The 15,210-nt window shown below is 36.9% G+C and overlaps 1 protein-coding gene across 4 annotated transcripts in view; it reads right to left on the bottom strand.

The window, feature by feature from the left end:
* Nucleotides 1-15,210, bottom strand: part of LOC119517822 (NXPE family member 3-like) — a 38,651-nt gene that overhangs the window by 12,854 nt on the left and 10,587 nt on the right. For 3 of the 4 annotated variants that reach the window (XM_037814862.1, XM_037814863.1, XM_037814865.1), the window contains one exon: nucleotides 8,375-9,096. In XM_037814862.1, the coding sequence (XP_037670790.1) occupies nucleotides 8,375-9,096 (722 nt within the window). The remainder of the gene's footprint in view (nucleotides 1-8,374; nucleotides 9,097-15,210) is intronic. The other variant, XM_037814864.1, reaches the window with a different exon arrangement.

The following is a 15,210-nucleotide window of genomic DNA, read 5'->3' as shown; positions in this document are numbered from 1 at the left end:
ACATAGAAAAATAGCAGATCTTGTGGAAATGAAAGATACTGTAGATGAAATTAAAAATATACTAGAGACATATAACAGCAGATTTGAAGAGGCAGAAGAAAGGATCTACAAACTAGAGGACAAACAACCAAACATAAACATGCAAAAGAACAAATGGAGAAAAAAATGGAAAAATTTGAGCAGGGTCTCAGAGAAATCACTGACAACATGAATGACACCAATATACACATTATAGGTGTCCCAGGAGGAGAAGACATGGATAAAGGGCCAGGAAGAATATGTAAGGACATAATGGCTGAAAATTTCCAACCCTTATAAAAGACATGAATATGTAAACCCAAGAAGCCCAACATACGCCAAATAGAATAAATCCAAATGGACCCACTCCAAGACACATTCTAATCAGACTGTCAAATGCTGAAAAGAAAGAGAGAATCTTGAAAGCAGCAAGAGAAAAGCAATTCACTACAAACAAGCAAAGCCACATAAGCTCAGTGCTGACTTCTCTTAAGACACCTTGGAGACAGAAAGGCAGTGGTATGATACTGAAAGAGAAAAATTGCCAGGCAAGAATTCTTTATACAGCAAAGTTGTCCTTCAAAATTGAGGGAGACAATATGGCAGATAAATTAATTGACCTCCCCACCTACCATGAGGGACATGACTCCCAGGGGATTGAATCTCCCTGGTGACATGGGACATGACTACCAGGAATGAGCCTGGCCCTGGCAGCAACGGATTGAAAATGCATACTTGACCAAAAGGAGGAAAAAAAGAAAAGCAACAAGCTGAGGTCACAGTGGCTAAGAGATCCCAAATAGAGACAAGAGACTATCCTGGAGGTTTCTCTTATGCAGGCTCCAGCTAGACATCCCAAATGGCCACAGTATACCATGCCCTTACCAAAAGTAGTCCCCAAATACCTAGGTCCCTATCTGAGATTCTAGAAAAGACTCAGTCACTAAGTTTTATCTCTCAGAAACTTTAACTCACCAGAGTGTTCCTATTGCAGACAAGTCCTAAAACCCAGAGGCACAGCCTCTTTAAGAGCAACAATCAGATGCAGCCCCCTTCCCCATACTGTCGACACCCCTTCTCAATATGAACAAGTTAGGGTGCTCACTGCCTAGACACCCCTGAAGATCAAGAAAGAGATTAAGTGAGAGGAAGGGGTAGCAACAGACAAGACAAGATTTAACAAAGAATTACAAATACTGAAACTTTATATAAATATATAGATATAGATATATTTTAGATTCTAGGGTGTTAGAATAGCTAGAAGGAAATAACTGAAATGATGGAATTGTAACCTACAACGTTCTTTGAAATTTGCTCTATAGCTATTCATTGAATTGTGCTTTGAAAGTTAACACTTATCTAAATGTACTCTGTATTGCATAATAAGGAAAGAACTGAAACTGTGGAACTGTAATCAGTAACAATTTTGGAAATTACTGATATAACTGCTTGTTGAGTTGTACTTTGAAAGTTAACACCTTTCTGTATATATGTCATATTTTACAATAATGGAAAAACTGAAATTGTGGAACTGTAACTCATAAAATTCTTTGAAATATGCTCTCTTATTGTTAAATCATACCTTGACAGTTATCACTGTTATGTATATATGTTAAAGTTCACAATTTAAAAATGCATAGGAAAATAAATAAAAAGACACCCCCCCCCAAAAAAAAAAAAACTGAAGGGAGTAATAGACATCTCTACAATAATAGTGGGAGACTGCAACACGCAATTCTCTTCAACAGATAGAACATCTAGATAGAGGATCAATAAGGAAACTGAGAACCTAAATAATATGATAAGTGAACTGGACCTAATAGATATATATAAATTATTGCACCCCAAGACAGCAGGATATACATTCTTCTCAAGTGCTAATAGAGCATTCTCCAGGATAGACCACATACTGGGGCTCAAAACAGGTCTTAGTTAATTTTAAAGGATTGAAATTATACAAAGCACTTTCTCTGATCCTAATGGAATGAAACTGGAAATCAATAACAACCAGAGAACCAGAAATTTCACAAATACGTGGAGGTTAAACAATGAATCCTTAAACAATCAATGAGATGAAGAAATTGCAAAAGAAATCAGTAACTATCTTAAGACAAATGAAAACTAGAAATAACATATCAAAACCTACAGGATGCAGTGAAGGCAGTGCTGAGAGGGAAATTTGTAGCCCTAAATACCTCCAGTAAAAAGGAAGAAAGAGCTAAAACCAAAGACCTAACTGAACAACTGGAGAAACTAGAGAAAGAACAGCAAATGCACTCCAAAGCAAGGAGAAGGAAAGAAATAACAAATATTAGAGTCAAAATAAATGAAATGGAGAACAAAAGAAAAATAGAGAGAATCAATAAAACCAAAAGTTGGTTCTTTGAGAAGATCAGTAAAATTGACAAACCCTTAGCTAGACTGACAAAGACAAAAAGAGAGAAAATGCAAATAAACAAAATAAGAAATGAGAGGGGGGAGGTCATTACCTCAGACCCTGAAGAAATAAAAAAGATCATAAGGGGATACTATGAACAACTGTATGCAAACTAGACAACTTAGATAAAAGAAACACATGAGCAGCCTACACTGACTCAAGAAACCAATCACAAGAAAAGGGATTGAATCAGTCATCAAAAATCTTTCCACAGACCTGACTCCCAGGGGTGTGAATCTCCCTGGCAACACAGGATATGACTCCCAGGGATGAATCTGGACCCAGCATTGTGGGATTGAGAACATCTTCTTGACCAAAAGGGGGATGCAGAATGAAATGAAATAAAGCTTCAGTGGCTGAGAGATTTCAAATGGAGCCAAGAGGTCACTCTGGTGGACATTCTTACACACTATATAGATAACACTTTTTAGGTTTTATTGTATTGGAATAGCTAGAAGTAAATACCTGAAACTACCAAACTCCAACCCAGTAGCCTTGACTCTTGAAGACGACTGTATAACAATGTAGATAACAAGGGGTGACAGCGTGATTGTGAAAACCTCGTGGATCACATTCCCTTTATCCAGTGTATAGATGGATGAGTAGATAAATGGGGACAAAAACTAAATGAAAAATAGGGTGGGATGGGGGGATGATTTGGGTATTCTTTTTATTTTTATTTTTTATTCTTATTCTGATTCTTTCTTGTATAAGGAAAATGTCCAAAAATAGATTGGGGTGATGAATGCACAACTATATGATGGTACTGTGAACAGTTGATTGTACACCATGGATGACTGTATGGTATGTGAATATATACGAATAAAACTGAATTTTTAAAAAATCTTCCCCTAAAGAAAAGCCCAGGTCCTGATGGCTTCACAGGCAAATATTAGTAAGCATTCAAAGAATTAATACCAGTCCTGCTCAAACACTTCCAAAAAATTGAAGAAGAGCAAATACTACCTAACAAATTATATGAAGCTAACATCACCCTAATACCAAAGCCTGCTAAAGACACTACAAGAAAAGAAAACTACAGACCAATCTCACTAATTAATAGAGGCAAAAGTCTTCTACAAAATACTTGCAAATCAAAACCAAGCATATTGAAAGAATTATGCACCATGACCAAGTAAGTTTTATTTCAGGTATGCAAGGGTGGTTCGACAAAAGAAAATAAATTAGTGTAATACACCACATCAACAAATTGAAAGGGAAAAACCACGTGATTATCCTGATTGATGCAGAAAAGGCATTTGACAAAATCCAGCATCCTTTCTTGACAAAAACACTTCAAAATGCAGGAGTCAAAGGAAACTTCCTCTACATGATAAAAGGCATATATTTTTATGTGAAAGACCCACAGCTAACATTGTACTCAATGGTGAGAGACTGAAGGCTTTCCCTCTTAGATTGGGAAAAAGACAAGGATGCCCAGTGTCACCACTGCTATTCAAATTGTGCTAGAAGTTCTAGCCAGAGCAGTTAGGCAAGAAAAAGAAATAAAATGCATCCAAATTGGAAAGGAAGAAGTAAAATTTTTGGTATTTGCAGATGCAATCCTATAGTTAAAAAATCCTAAAAAAAGAAAAAAAAAAACAGGTACCACAAATCTACTCAAGCTAATAAATGAATTCAGCAAAGTGGTGTGATGCAAGATCAACATGCAAACATCAGTAGGGTTTCTATACACTAGTAATAAGCTACCCAAGGAGGTAATCAAGAAAAAAATTCCATTTGCCATCACAATTAAAAGAATTAAATATCTAGGACTAAACTTAACCAAGGATGTAAAGGACCTGTACCCAGATAGCTACAAAACATTGCTAAAAGAAATCACAGAACTAAATAAATGGAAAGACATTCCATGTTCATGGATTGGAGGTTAAATGCCAGTAAGATGTCAATTCTACCAAAATTGACCTACAGATTCCATGCAATACCAATCAAAATTCCAACAGTCTACTTTGCAGAAATGGAAAAGCTAATTATCAAATTTATTTGGAAGGGTAAGGAGCCTTAATAGCCAAAAATATTTTGAAAAGAATGACATGAGAGGACTCAATGCTTCCGGACTTTAAAGCATATTATAGAGCCACAGTGGTCAAAACAGCATGGTACTGGCATAAAGATAGACATATTGATCAATGGAATTGAACTGAGAATTCAGAAATAGACCCTCTGATCTATGGTCAATTGATTTTTGACAAGGCTCCCAAAGCAACTCAACAGGGACAGAACAGTCTCTTCAATAGATGGTGTTGGGAGAACTGTATATCCATATGCAAAAAAAATGAAAGAGGACCCCTATTTCACACCCTATACAAAAATTAATTAAAAACGGAGCAAAGATCTAAATATAAGAGCCAATACCATAAAAATCCTGGAAGAAAATATGGGAAATGTTTTCAAGATCTAGTGATAGGAGGTAGTTTCCTAGACCATACACCCAAAGCACAAGCAACAAAAGAAAAAATAGATAAATGGGATCTTCTTAAAACTGAATACTTCTGGGCTTCAAAGTACTTTGCTGAAAGGGTGAAAAAGCAACTGACTCAATGGGAGAAAATATTTGGAAACCACATATATGATAAGGGTTTGATATCCAGAATGTATAAAGAAATCCCACAACTCAACAATAAAAAGACAAACAACCCAATTAAAAAATGGGCAAAACACAGGAATAGACATTTTTCCAAAGAGGAAATACAAGTCACTAAAAAGCACATGAAAAGATGCTCAACTTCACTAGCTATTATGGAAATGAAAATCAAAATCACAATGAGATACCACTTCATATCCATTAGAATGTCTACTATTAAACAAATAGGAAACCACAAGTGTTGGACAGAATGTGGAGAAATGGGAACACTTATTCACTGCTGGTGGAAATGTAAAATGGTACAGCTGACGTGGAGACAGTCTGGCAGTTCCTCAGAAAGTTAGGTATAGAGTTGCCTTATGATCCGGCAATTCCGCTCCCTGGTATATACCCAGAAGATCTGAAAGCAGAGATGCAAACAGACGCTTGCACACCGAAGTTCATAGTGTCATTATTCCCAATTGCCAAAAGATGGAAACAACCCATGTGTCCATTTACAGATGAACGGATAAACAAAATGAGGTGTGTGTGTGTGTGTGTGTGTGTGTGTGTATGTATGTGTGTATATATATATATGATGGAATATTATTCAGCAGTAAGAAGTAATGACATTCTGAAGCATGCAACAACATGGGTGAACCTTGAGGACATTATGTTGAGTGAAATGAGTCAGACACAAAAGGATAAATATTTTATGATCTCACTGATATGAACAAATTGTATAATATGTAAACTCAAAGACATAAAATCTAGAATATAGGTCACCAGGCATAGAATGAGGCTAGAGAATGGGGAGTGGTTGCTTAATATGTGCAGAATGTTTAACTAGATTGAATTTAAACATTTGAAAACAGATAGAGGTGATGGTAGCACTTTATTGTGAGTATAATTAATACTGCTGAATTGCCAGTGAATATGGTTGAAAGGGGGTAGTTTAGAGTTATGAACGTCACCAGAAGGAAAGCTAGAAGTGAAAACACGGAATGTATAACACAGTGGATCTTCTGGTGGACAATGACTGTGATTAACAGTACAATATAAAAAAGTTCTCTTATGAGCTAGAACAAATGTATGACACTATTACAAGGAGTTACTATTAGAGGGATATATGGAAAAAAATGTACCTACTGCAAACTATGGACTATAATTAGCAGTAATATCTTAATATTCTCTCATCAACAGTAACAAATATACCACATCAATACTAGGGGTCAACAATGAGGGGGATAGGGGATATGGGATATTTGGGGTTTTCTTTTATACTTTTAGATTATATTATTATTATTATTGGGTTAATGAGAATGTTCTAAGATTGATTGCAGTGATGATTGCACAACTTTGTGATGATATTGGGAGCCATTGATGGTATACTTTGGATGGAATGTATGGTGTGTGAATATATCTCAACAAAATTGCATTTAAAGAAAAGATATATGCAATTCTTGACTGTCCCTTCCAGGGTCAACATTCTATGTATCTTCATTTTAAAAAATTTTAAATGCAATATTTATGACATACCACAAAAAGCATAAAAGCTATAAATACTGTGCACCTGCTATATTGCTCCAACAATAAAGCTTTTCCAACACACACACACACACACACACACACACACAAGAGTATTTATACCAAATACTGGGGAGGATACAGAGAAACTGGATCTCTCATACATTGCTGGTGGGAATGTAAAAATTGTACAGCCACTTTAGAAACTAGTTTGGCAGTTTCTTATAAAACTAAACATCCACTTATAACATGAAGTAGCAATCGCATTCTTGGGCATTTATTTCAGAGAAATGAAAGCTTATGTTTACACAAAAACCTGTATATGAATATTCACATCAGCTTTATTCATAATAGCCCCAAACTGGAAACAACCCGAATGTCCTTCAATCCGTGAATAATTAAACAAACTGTGGTACATCCATACAGTGGAAGCCCAGCAGTGATAAAAAGGAATAAACTATTGACACATGCAACAACTTGGATGGATCTCAAGGGCATTATGTTTAGTGAAAAAAGTCAATTTCCAATGGTTATATGTTTTGTGATTCCATTTATATAATGTAACATTCTCCAAATGACAAAACAATAGAGATGGAGAACGGTTGCCAGGTGACAGGGGTGGGAGTGGGGGGATGGGAACAACCATAAAGGAGTAGCAGGAGAAGTTCCTTTATGGTGATGGAGCACTTCTGTGTCTTGGTTGTGATGGTGGTTGTGCAAATCTATAAATAGGATCTAACACAGATGCACATGCATGCACACAAAGAATTCATGTAAAGGCGGTGAAAACTGAGTAAAGTTTGTAATCTAGTTAAGAGTATTGTACCAACGTCAATTTTCTTGATTTGATATACTACCGATATACAAGATGTTGCCATTGGGGGAAACTGGATGAAGGGTTCATATGACTCTATGTACTACTATTGCAACTTCCTGCAAGTCTATAATTATTTCATGGTAAAAACTTATATTAAAAAAAGAAAGAAATAGATCATTACAGGTACCACAGATGCACTTTCTATACTCTTGCCCTTTCCCATTCTGCTTCCTCCAAGGATGTAGTCAACTGTCATGAATTCAGTGTTTATGATTCTCATGTGTGTTTTAAACATTTGATATATACTTCTGTATCTAAATATTATATTGCTTGTCATATATGTAGATTCTAACGTTTTGCCTGTTTTATTATTACAGTTAATCCCTGTAGTAAACATTCTTGTACACTTCCTTTGGATCTCATGTGAGAAAGTTTCTCTACAATTTATAACTAGAAGGAAAATCTTCGGATTGTAGATTATATGCATCTTCAAAGATACTAAGTACCATTGAATTGATATCCAAAGTTGTTCTACTGATTTATACTCCCACCAGTAGTAGTATGAGATTTTCCATCTCTATAATCATCATTACACTTGTTTTTGTCATATGAAAAAGTTTTGTCAATATGAAAATTATTAAATAATATATTGTGATTTTAATTTAAATTTCCCCATTACTCCTGAGGTTGAGTGTATTTTCATATTTTTTTCATCATTTAAGTTTTTCTCCTGTGATTTCCTATTTATAACTTTTGCCCATTTTTCTATTGGGGTGTATGATTTTTCTTATTGTTTTGTAGGATTTCCTCATCTATTCTGAACCTAGCAATGTCTGTCACCTAGTAGGAGATCAACAAGCGTGTGCTGACTGAGAGTAGAATTAAAGGACTGGTGAAAACTGGGGAAGGCCCAAGGAGCACAGAGCCAAGATTTAGAAGGAAGGATGTGGCTGAGGGTTGAGGCAGGCATCCCAGAGGCAGGATTTCTTACCATGCCAGCAGAGACTCATCGTGTAGTGTGGTCACCTTCAGGTAACGTCCACTTGAGTGCCCGACTAGGGAGTCGCAGGGCAGGGTAGGGGGTCGAGCACAGAACCAGAGCTCACCTGAATGAACATCTCTGTACTGGCAGGTGGGCCCTTTGGCTCCAGTCCACTGGGGGTCAACATTGCAAACTACAGTCTCTTCAGCTTTTTCCCCCCGGAAATACCCCTTAAAATCAACTGTTGCTCCTTTCTCTCTCCAGATTCTCCTCAGAACCCCAACTGCCTCACTGGAGTGGATCAGCCGCACTTGCACCTGGGCCTGCCCAGCCCAGAGCAGGGGGAAGGACAGCAGGTATGTGCCGTTCTCCAGATCCTGGATATCCCCGGGGACCCCTGCCTTCTGGACAGGACCCAGCAGCTGTGCCCGAAACAGATCCCCACCATGAGTCTTGGGCCTGCCCCGATGGTCCCTGGCCACCAGCACAGCCTCCAGGTGGTCTCCCAGGGCATAGCTGGCCTGGGCAGGCTCCCTCAGGTTGTAAGTGGAGGTCTGGGGGCTGGTGGAGGCCAAAAAGTCTCCTCCGTCCCCCGGGGTCAGAGGCCAGTACAGAAGATGAGTCAGGTTGAAGATCCCTTCTGGGAGCAAGTCAGAGGGCTGGTAGGCAGGGCGGGGCCCTGGGGGCTGAGGGATGGTGCTGTCAGGCCAGGAAATCTTGAAATAGAAGATCTGTAGGTAGAGAAAGAAGAATTTATCAGTGGTTTGCGTTTCCCTCATTTTCTTCTGGGAAGGTTTCCATTCACCAAAACTAGTTCGCCTCTTCCAGGTAGGACCCAGGTGCCCTGACTTGCCTGCCTCCAAACCATAATAACCTTGGTGTGCTGAGCTGCCACCACATTTATCTGAAAGGGGTGTTTCATGTTGTAAAGGTGAATTTGGTTTAGCCCAACTGTCTTCTTATCTCAGATTTCTCACTGCCTCTACCTTGCCCCCCCAAACACATACCCACAGAGATATGTGGTGGCCTGCACCCAACCCTCACATTTTCCAGCTTTCCTCACCCCTGCAAGTTCTGTTTCCCTCTCAGAGCCTGGACTTCTGAGTAAGTTTCTCTTTTTCTCCCCCATTCCCTCTCTCCACACCTCCTCCCCCACAGTCTCCACCCTGGAAGTCCAATATCCAATTTACTCACTGGTGCTAAGGGTTATGGAAAAGCAGGTGAGACCATTCTTCCATGAGTTCCCTCTCTAATTGGGTTCAGGTGGAAGGAAGAGCCCCAACCACAGAAGCCATTGGAAAAGTTAAAAGTTGTAGAAAGGCAGACACAGGTGTGGGATGGAAAAAGGAGTAAGACGTGGCATCGGCAATGACAAAGAGTCCCCTGCAGGAGCCCAGATCAGCCTGATCTCATACTGAGACATGTGTGGTCACAAAAACAGACCTGTAGCACCCAACAGGAAGGAAGAGGCCATGTTTCCTGCGATGGCTGAGGTCAGGCGTAGGGAGACAGAGTGGTCGATGGGGGAAGGGAATTTATTAGACGGTACCTACACCCATCAGTACTCCCTTCTATTCATGCAAGTGTGATTCAGAAATAAAGCAACCCACTAATACATCACAAATTCCAATCTGTGGGATAATTGCCAACATCCATCATGTGAATTTATACCGAAATTAGAAGTGTGAGGTTTAGAGACATTATCTGCTATTTAGGAAGCCATTACTGAGGGGAGGTGCCTGAGCTCAGAGAAGTGAAATATCAGAACTAAAGTGGCTGTTTCCTCAAGGGCAGTTGTGGAAACCACATACTTGGGCTTTAATTCTATGGTCACATGGAGTGGAGGGAATGGAATTCAGGATCCAGGGTCCAACCAAGGTGGGGAATGTTAGAGGATACTTTCCCGTATCATGCAGGGACCTCAAAGGGCTACCCCTTCAGGGTAAGTGTGAACTAAAACAAAAATCATTCCTTCCCCATCAAATCCAAAAGAATGGTGGACAAGGCTACACAGAACTGGAGTGAGTATTAAATGTGTTTTGGGGGGTTTCCTAAGGCCTCGAAGGAGCATTCTCTTCTTCAAAATGGTTTGCCAGTGACTATTCAAAACATCTGAGGGCACTGCCATTCAGCAGCCACCTCAAACCAAAGTCATGGCTTGAGTTTCCCTGTGCCACTTCAGCTTTTCACACCAGGAGTGAGCATCCATGCAAGAAACAACACAGCTTCTCAAGGATAGACTTTTCTTATCCTTCTCTTTTTAAATGGATTAAGACTTGTTTTACAGCCTAATCTGCAGTCTGTCTAGAGAATGTACTTGAGGAGAATGTTTATTCTGATGTCGGGTGGAGTGTTCTACTTATGGCTGGTATAACTGGTTGGTTTATAGTTTTTTTGAAGCCTACTATTTCCTTATTGCTCTTTGGCCTAGATGTTCTATTCAGCATTGAAATCTCCAATTTTTATTCTAGAACTATTTCTCCCTTCAAATGCATTACTTTTTGCTTCATATATTTTGGGGCTCTGTGATTTGGTGCTTATATGCATATAATGTTATATCTTCTTGATGAATTGACTCTTTTATCAATATATACTGTTGTTTTTTGTCTCTTGTTGCAGCTTTTGACTTAATGTCTATTTTGTCTGATTTTGGTATAGCCACCCTAATTCTCTTTTGATTTCTATTTACATGAAATATTTTTTCCAACCTTTCACTTTCAATTTATGTGTGTCTTTGGATCTAAGGTGAGTCTCCTGCAGACAACTTATTGTTATGTAATGTTTTATCCATTTTTCCAAGCTCTACCTTTATATTAGAAAGTTTAATCCATTTACATTTAAAGCAATTACTGATGAGGCAGAACTTAATCCTGTCATTGTGCAATTTGTTTTTGGTGTGTCATATCTTTCATGTAACTCATTTCTTCCATTACCGCCTTCATTTGTGTTTAGTTGTGGGTTTTTTTTTTTGTTTTTTTTTTTGTAGGTATCATTTTGATTCCCTTCTTTCCTTTTGTGTGTATATTTTTAAAGATATTTTCATAATAGTTTTGGTGGGGATTAAAATTAAAATTTTAAATTTATAACAACCTGGTTTGAATTAATTGCTGTTTAATGTCAATAGCATACACGAACTCTGATCCTATTCAGTGCTGTCACTCCCCCTTTATATTATTATTTTCACAGATTACATCTTTATACAATGTGTGCCTATTAACATAGATATATAGTTTTATGTGTTTGCTTTTTAAATCATGTAGAAAACAAATAATGAAGTTCTAAGCAAAAAATACATACTGGCTTTTATATTTACCTATGTAGTTATCTTTTTCAGAGATATTTATTTCTTTATAGGGCTTCAAGTTATTGTCTAGTGTCCTTTCATTTCATCCTGAAGACTCCCTTTAGCATTTCTTATAGGGCAGGTCTTCTGGTAACAAATTCCCCCAACTTTTGTTTATCTGGGAATGTCTTAATTTCCCCTTCATTCTTGAAGAATAGCTTTGCCAGATAAAGAATTCTTGGTTGGCAGGTTTCTCTTTCAGCATTTTAAATATACCATCCCACTGCCTTCTGGCCTTCATGGTTTCAGATGAGAAATTGGCTGTTAATTTTATTGGGGATCCCTTCTAAATGACGAGTCACATCTCTCTTGCTGCTTTCAGGATTCTCTGTCTTTGTCTTTCAACAATTTGATTATAATGCATCTTAGTGTGGATTCTGAGTTTATCCTACTTGGAGTTCATTGAGCTTCTTATATATGTAGGATCATATTTTTCTTCAAATTTGAAAATTTTGGCCATTATTTCTTCAAACATCTTTTCTACCCCATTTCCTTCTCTCTTCTCCTTTTTGGACTTTCATAATGCATATGTTTGGTATGCTCAATGATGTCCCACAGGTCCCTTCTTCATTCTTTTTTCTTTCTGTTCCTCAGGTAGGATAATTTCAATTGCCCTATCTTCAAGTTTGCTGATTCTTTCAGATTTCTGCTCAAATCTGCTGCTGAAACTCTCTAAGGAATTTTTTACTTCAGTTATTGTACTTTTTTTTTTTTTTAACTTTCTTGTAAAAGTAAATTCAGTAAATTTAGTAAAAAATAGAATTTCTATTTGGTTCCTTTTTATAACTTCTCTCTGTTTATTAATATTATCAATTTATTCATATATTGTTTTCCTGGTTTCCTTTAGTTCTTTGCCCATGGTTTTCTTTAGCAGCTTGGATTTATTTAATTCACTTTCTCAAACCTTCTACAACTTTCCATGTCCATTCAGGGCTTGTAGTCAGCTACAAGTAAAATTCACTTTCACAAAATTCTTACAACAACAAACAAAATTCACTTTTTTTGTGAATTTTTGTGAATCACTAAGATATGATTATCTTAGTATGGAAAATAATAAGAATACTATCCATCCCACCTATAGTCTTTATTTACCCAGACCGCGTACAATTAGAAATAAATTTGACAATAAATTTACAAAGCTCTTTGAACATGCATACTACCTTCCAATAACAGTATTCATGAAGGGGAGAAGAGACAGAGATACTCCAACATAATGGAAGAAGGAAGAAATTTATGCTTGGCTTTGGAACACAGCCAGGCATTTATACACCTTATACTCAGAACACATAAAGGATTTACTTTACAGTATGCCTAGACTCTCTCAGTCCAATCCAGCACTACCTTCAAAGGTTAGAAGAGCCCAAGTTTGAAATATAATCAGCTCTTCAATAATTAAGAGATTTATTTCCAGAAAAAAACTCAAAATTTTCCCAACATTATTCCCAAGTACTAAATAATACCAGGGATATGTTAGTTTACAAAATTAAGTTAAGCCTTCTAAAAAAAACTAGTTCAGAGCTCTATTTATTCAAATGTTCCTTTCTTATGTAAAGGTCTTACAAGTGTCATTTCTTCTATGAAGGCTTTCCATAGATCATTCTTTATCTACCTGCTTTTTAAAAAAATTCTTATGGCATTTTTATTCCCTTATTAAGATAATTGGCAGGTACTTTAAATACTGCTGTCTTATTCTGTGCCCTGGTACAAGTATATTCCAACTAGAATATAAACTTCTTGAATCCAGTAATTATGTCTTCTCCATTCATGACAGCACTTACTAACCTGATTATGTGCTGATTGACATTAACAAAGCCACTACAAATTTAAATTCTTCTGCATACTGGGGTAACAAAAGACAAAGTAGTTAAGAAGCCAGATTCTTTGAAATCCAGATAATTAAGATATGAAAATCTTATTAACATTTCTTAGTAAACTTAACTGACTGCTTAGATAGAATATATTTGAAGATCAGCATATCTTCATTTTATTATATTTTACATAAATGTCATCATTACCAGGTACATTGCTCAGTTTATGCAACCTGTCTAGTTAGACTATTTTTAAGAGGAATTTTGAGAATGTACTTATAATACTAGCTTATTTTATTAGCAAGCTTGTATAAATTTAGGGAGAACATACCTAAGCAGAATGAAATTGCATTTGTTCAATTCAAAAAGTCATCATAAAAAACAGGAATCAGACTAGACTTTGTTACTGCAATTTTTGCATCTGAATTTGCTTTTCATTTCTTCTATTGAAGATTAAAAAAAAATCTTTGTTTTCATAATATCTTAAAATTATGAACAACCTCAAAAGTACATTGACTGTCAAGCCCTGGAAAATATACGGCAGTTGTTTAATTTGTCTCAAGCCTAAATCTAGGAAAACTTTTCCATAACTCTCAAGGATCTTTCGTTTTACTTACTGAAATTTGGCAATTAGATCTTATTCAATTACTCCTATCCAAAGACTACATATATTTTAATATAATCTGATTCCTATAGTTACCATTGCAAAGGTATTATTGGAAAAAAAATAATTTTAACAAACGTGGCCTATTCCATAGAATTTCTTCTATGCCTGCCATTACCAATCTCCAGGTCCAATAGAAAGAATTCTAAACTACCCCTTCCTCATCTTTCTGCACCCAGCCCTCCCCTCATGACTGCCTTGGGTGGTTAGACTCAGGGGGACAGCGATATGTGGGACAGAAATAACAAGATCTGGTCTGTTGAACTTGGTCTTTTAAAAGTTTGAAATGAGGGCAGAGGGACAAGAGTTCCTATGCCCTCCTTTTAATTATTTCCAATTATTAGATCATTTCACTTAAAGCTGTTGACCTAGACAATTGAAAAAGGTCTTTCCCTTTTTAATTGTCTGGTAGCCCTCTGCTGCCTTCAGGAAATTCCAGGGGCCGTTTCTTTTTAATGTTCAGGTTTGTATATAGTAATTAAAAACACTAAGGCTTTGAATCCTGCTGCCTGGAGAGTTTTTTCTTTTTCCTCCTCTGGGACTCCAGGAGTACTAATTTATATATAAAAGTGCTTATTTATCTTTAAGCAATTCAAGTAGAGCTTGTTAAGATTTTTTTTTTTTTTTTTAATTTGCCATTACCATCCAGAGATTTGAGAATGTACCTTGGACAGGCAGACAGACACAAATAGAAAGTTAGTCCCATAAGAAACAGAAACACAGAAATACTTTTGAGAGGGACAAAATAAAGGATTGAATATACATCATCTCATCCCATTTTGGTTCTTTTGCAGAACAGTTCTGACTGTAATACAATGTTCTTTCCATAGAGCCATTTTCAGGCCATTTCTCTCCTGATTCTAAATCATATTGAGGCCAGATTATGTTACAGAAATGAATCTTTTTCTCATAGACTCATAACTTAAATCTTTCCAGATTTTCAATACAGCCCAAAAGTTCCAATTTTAAAGAATTTCTGTAATCAGTAACCAATTAGGAACACATGACCAATACAAATGCAGTAAGACAC

The sequence above is a fragment of the Choloepus didactylus genome, chromosome 21 (genome assembly GCF_015220235.1).
Source record: "Choloepus didactylus isolate mChoDid1 chromosome 21, mChoDid1.pri, whole genome shotgun sequence".
Classification (NCBI taxonomy): Eukaryota; Metazoa; Chordata; class Mammalia; order Pilosa; family Megalonychidae; genus Choloepus; species Choloepus didactylus.
Note: the sequence above shows the minus strand (reverse complement) of the source record. Positions and strands in the feature narration are given on the sequence as shown.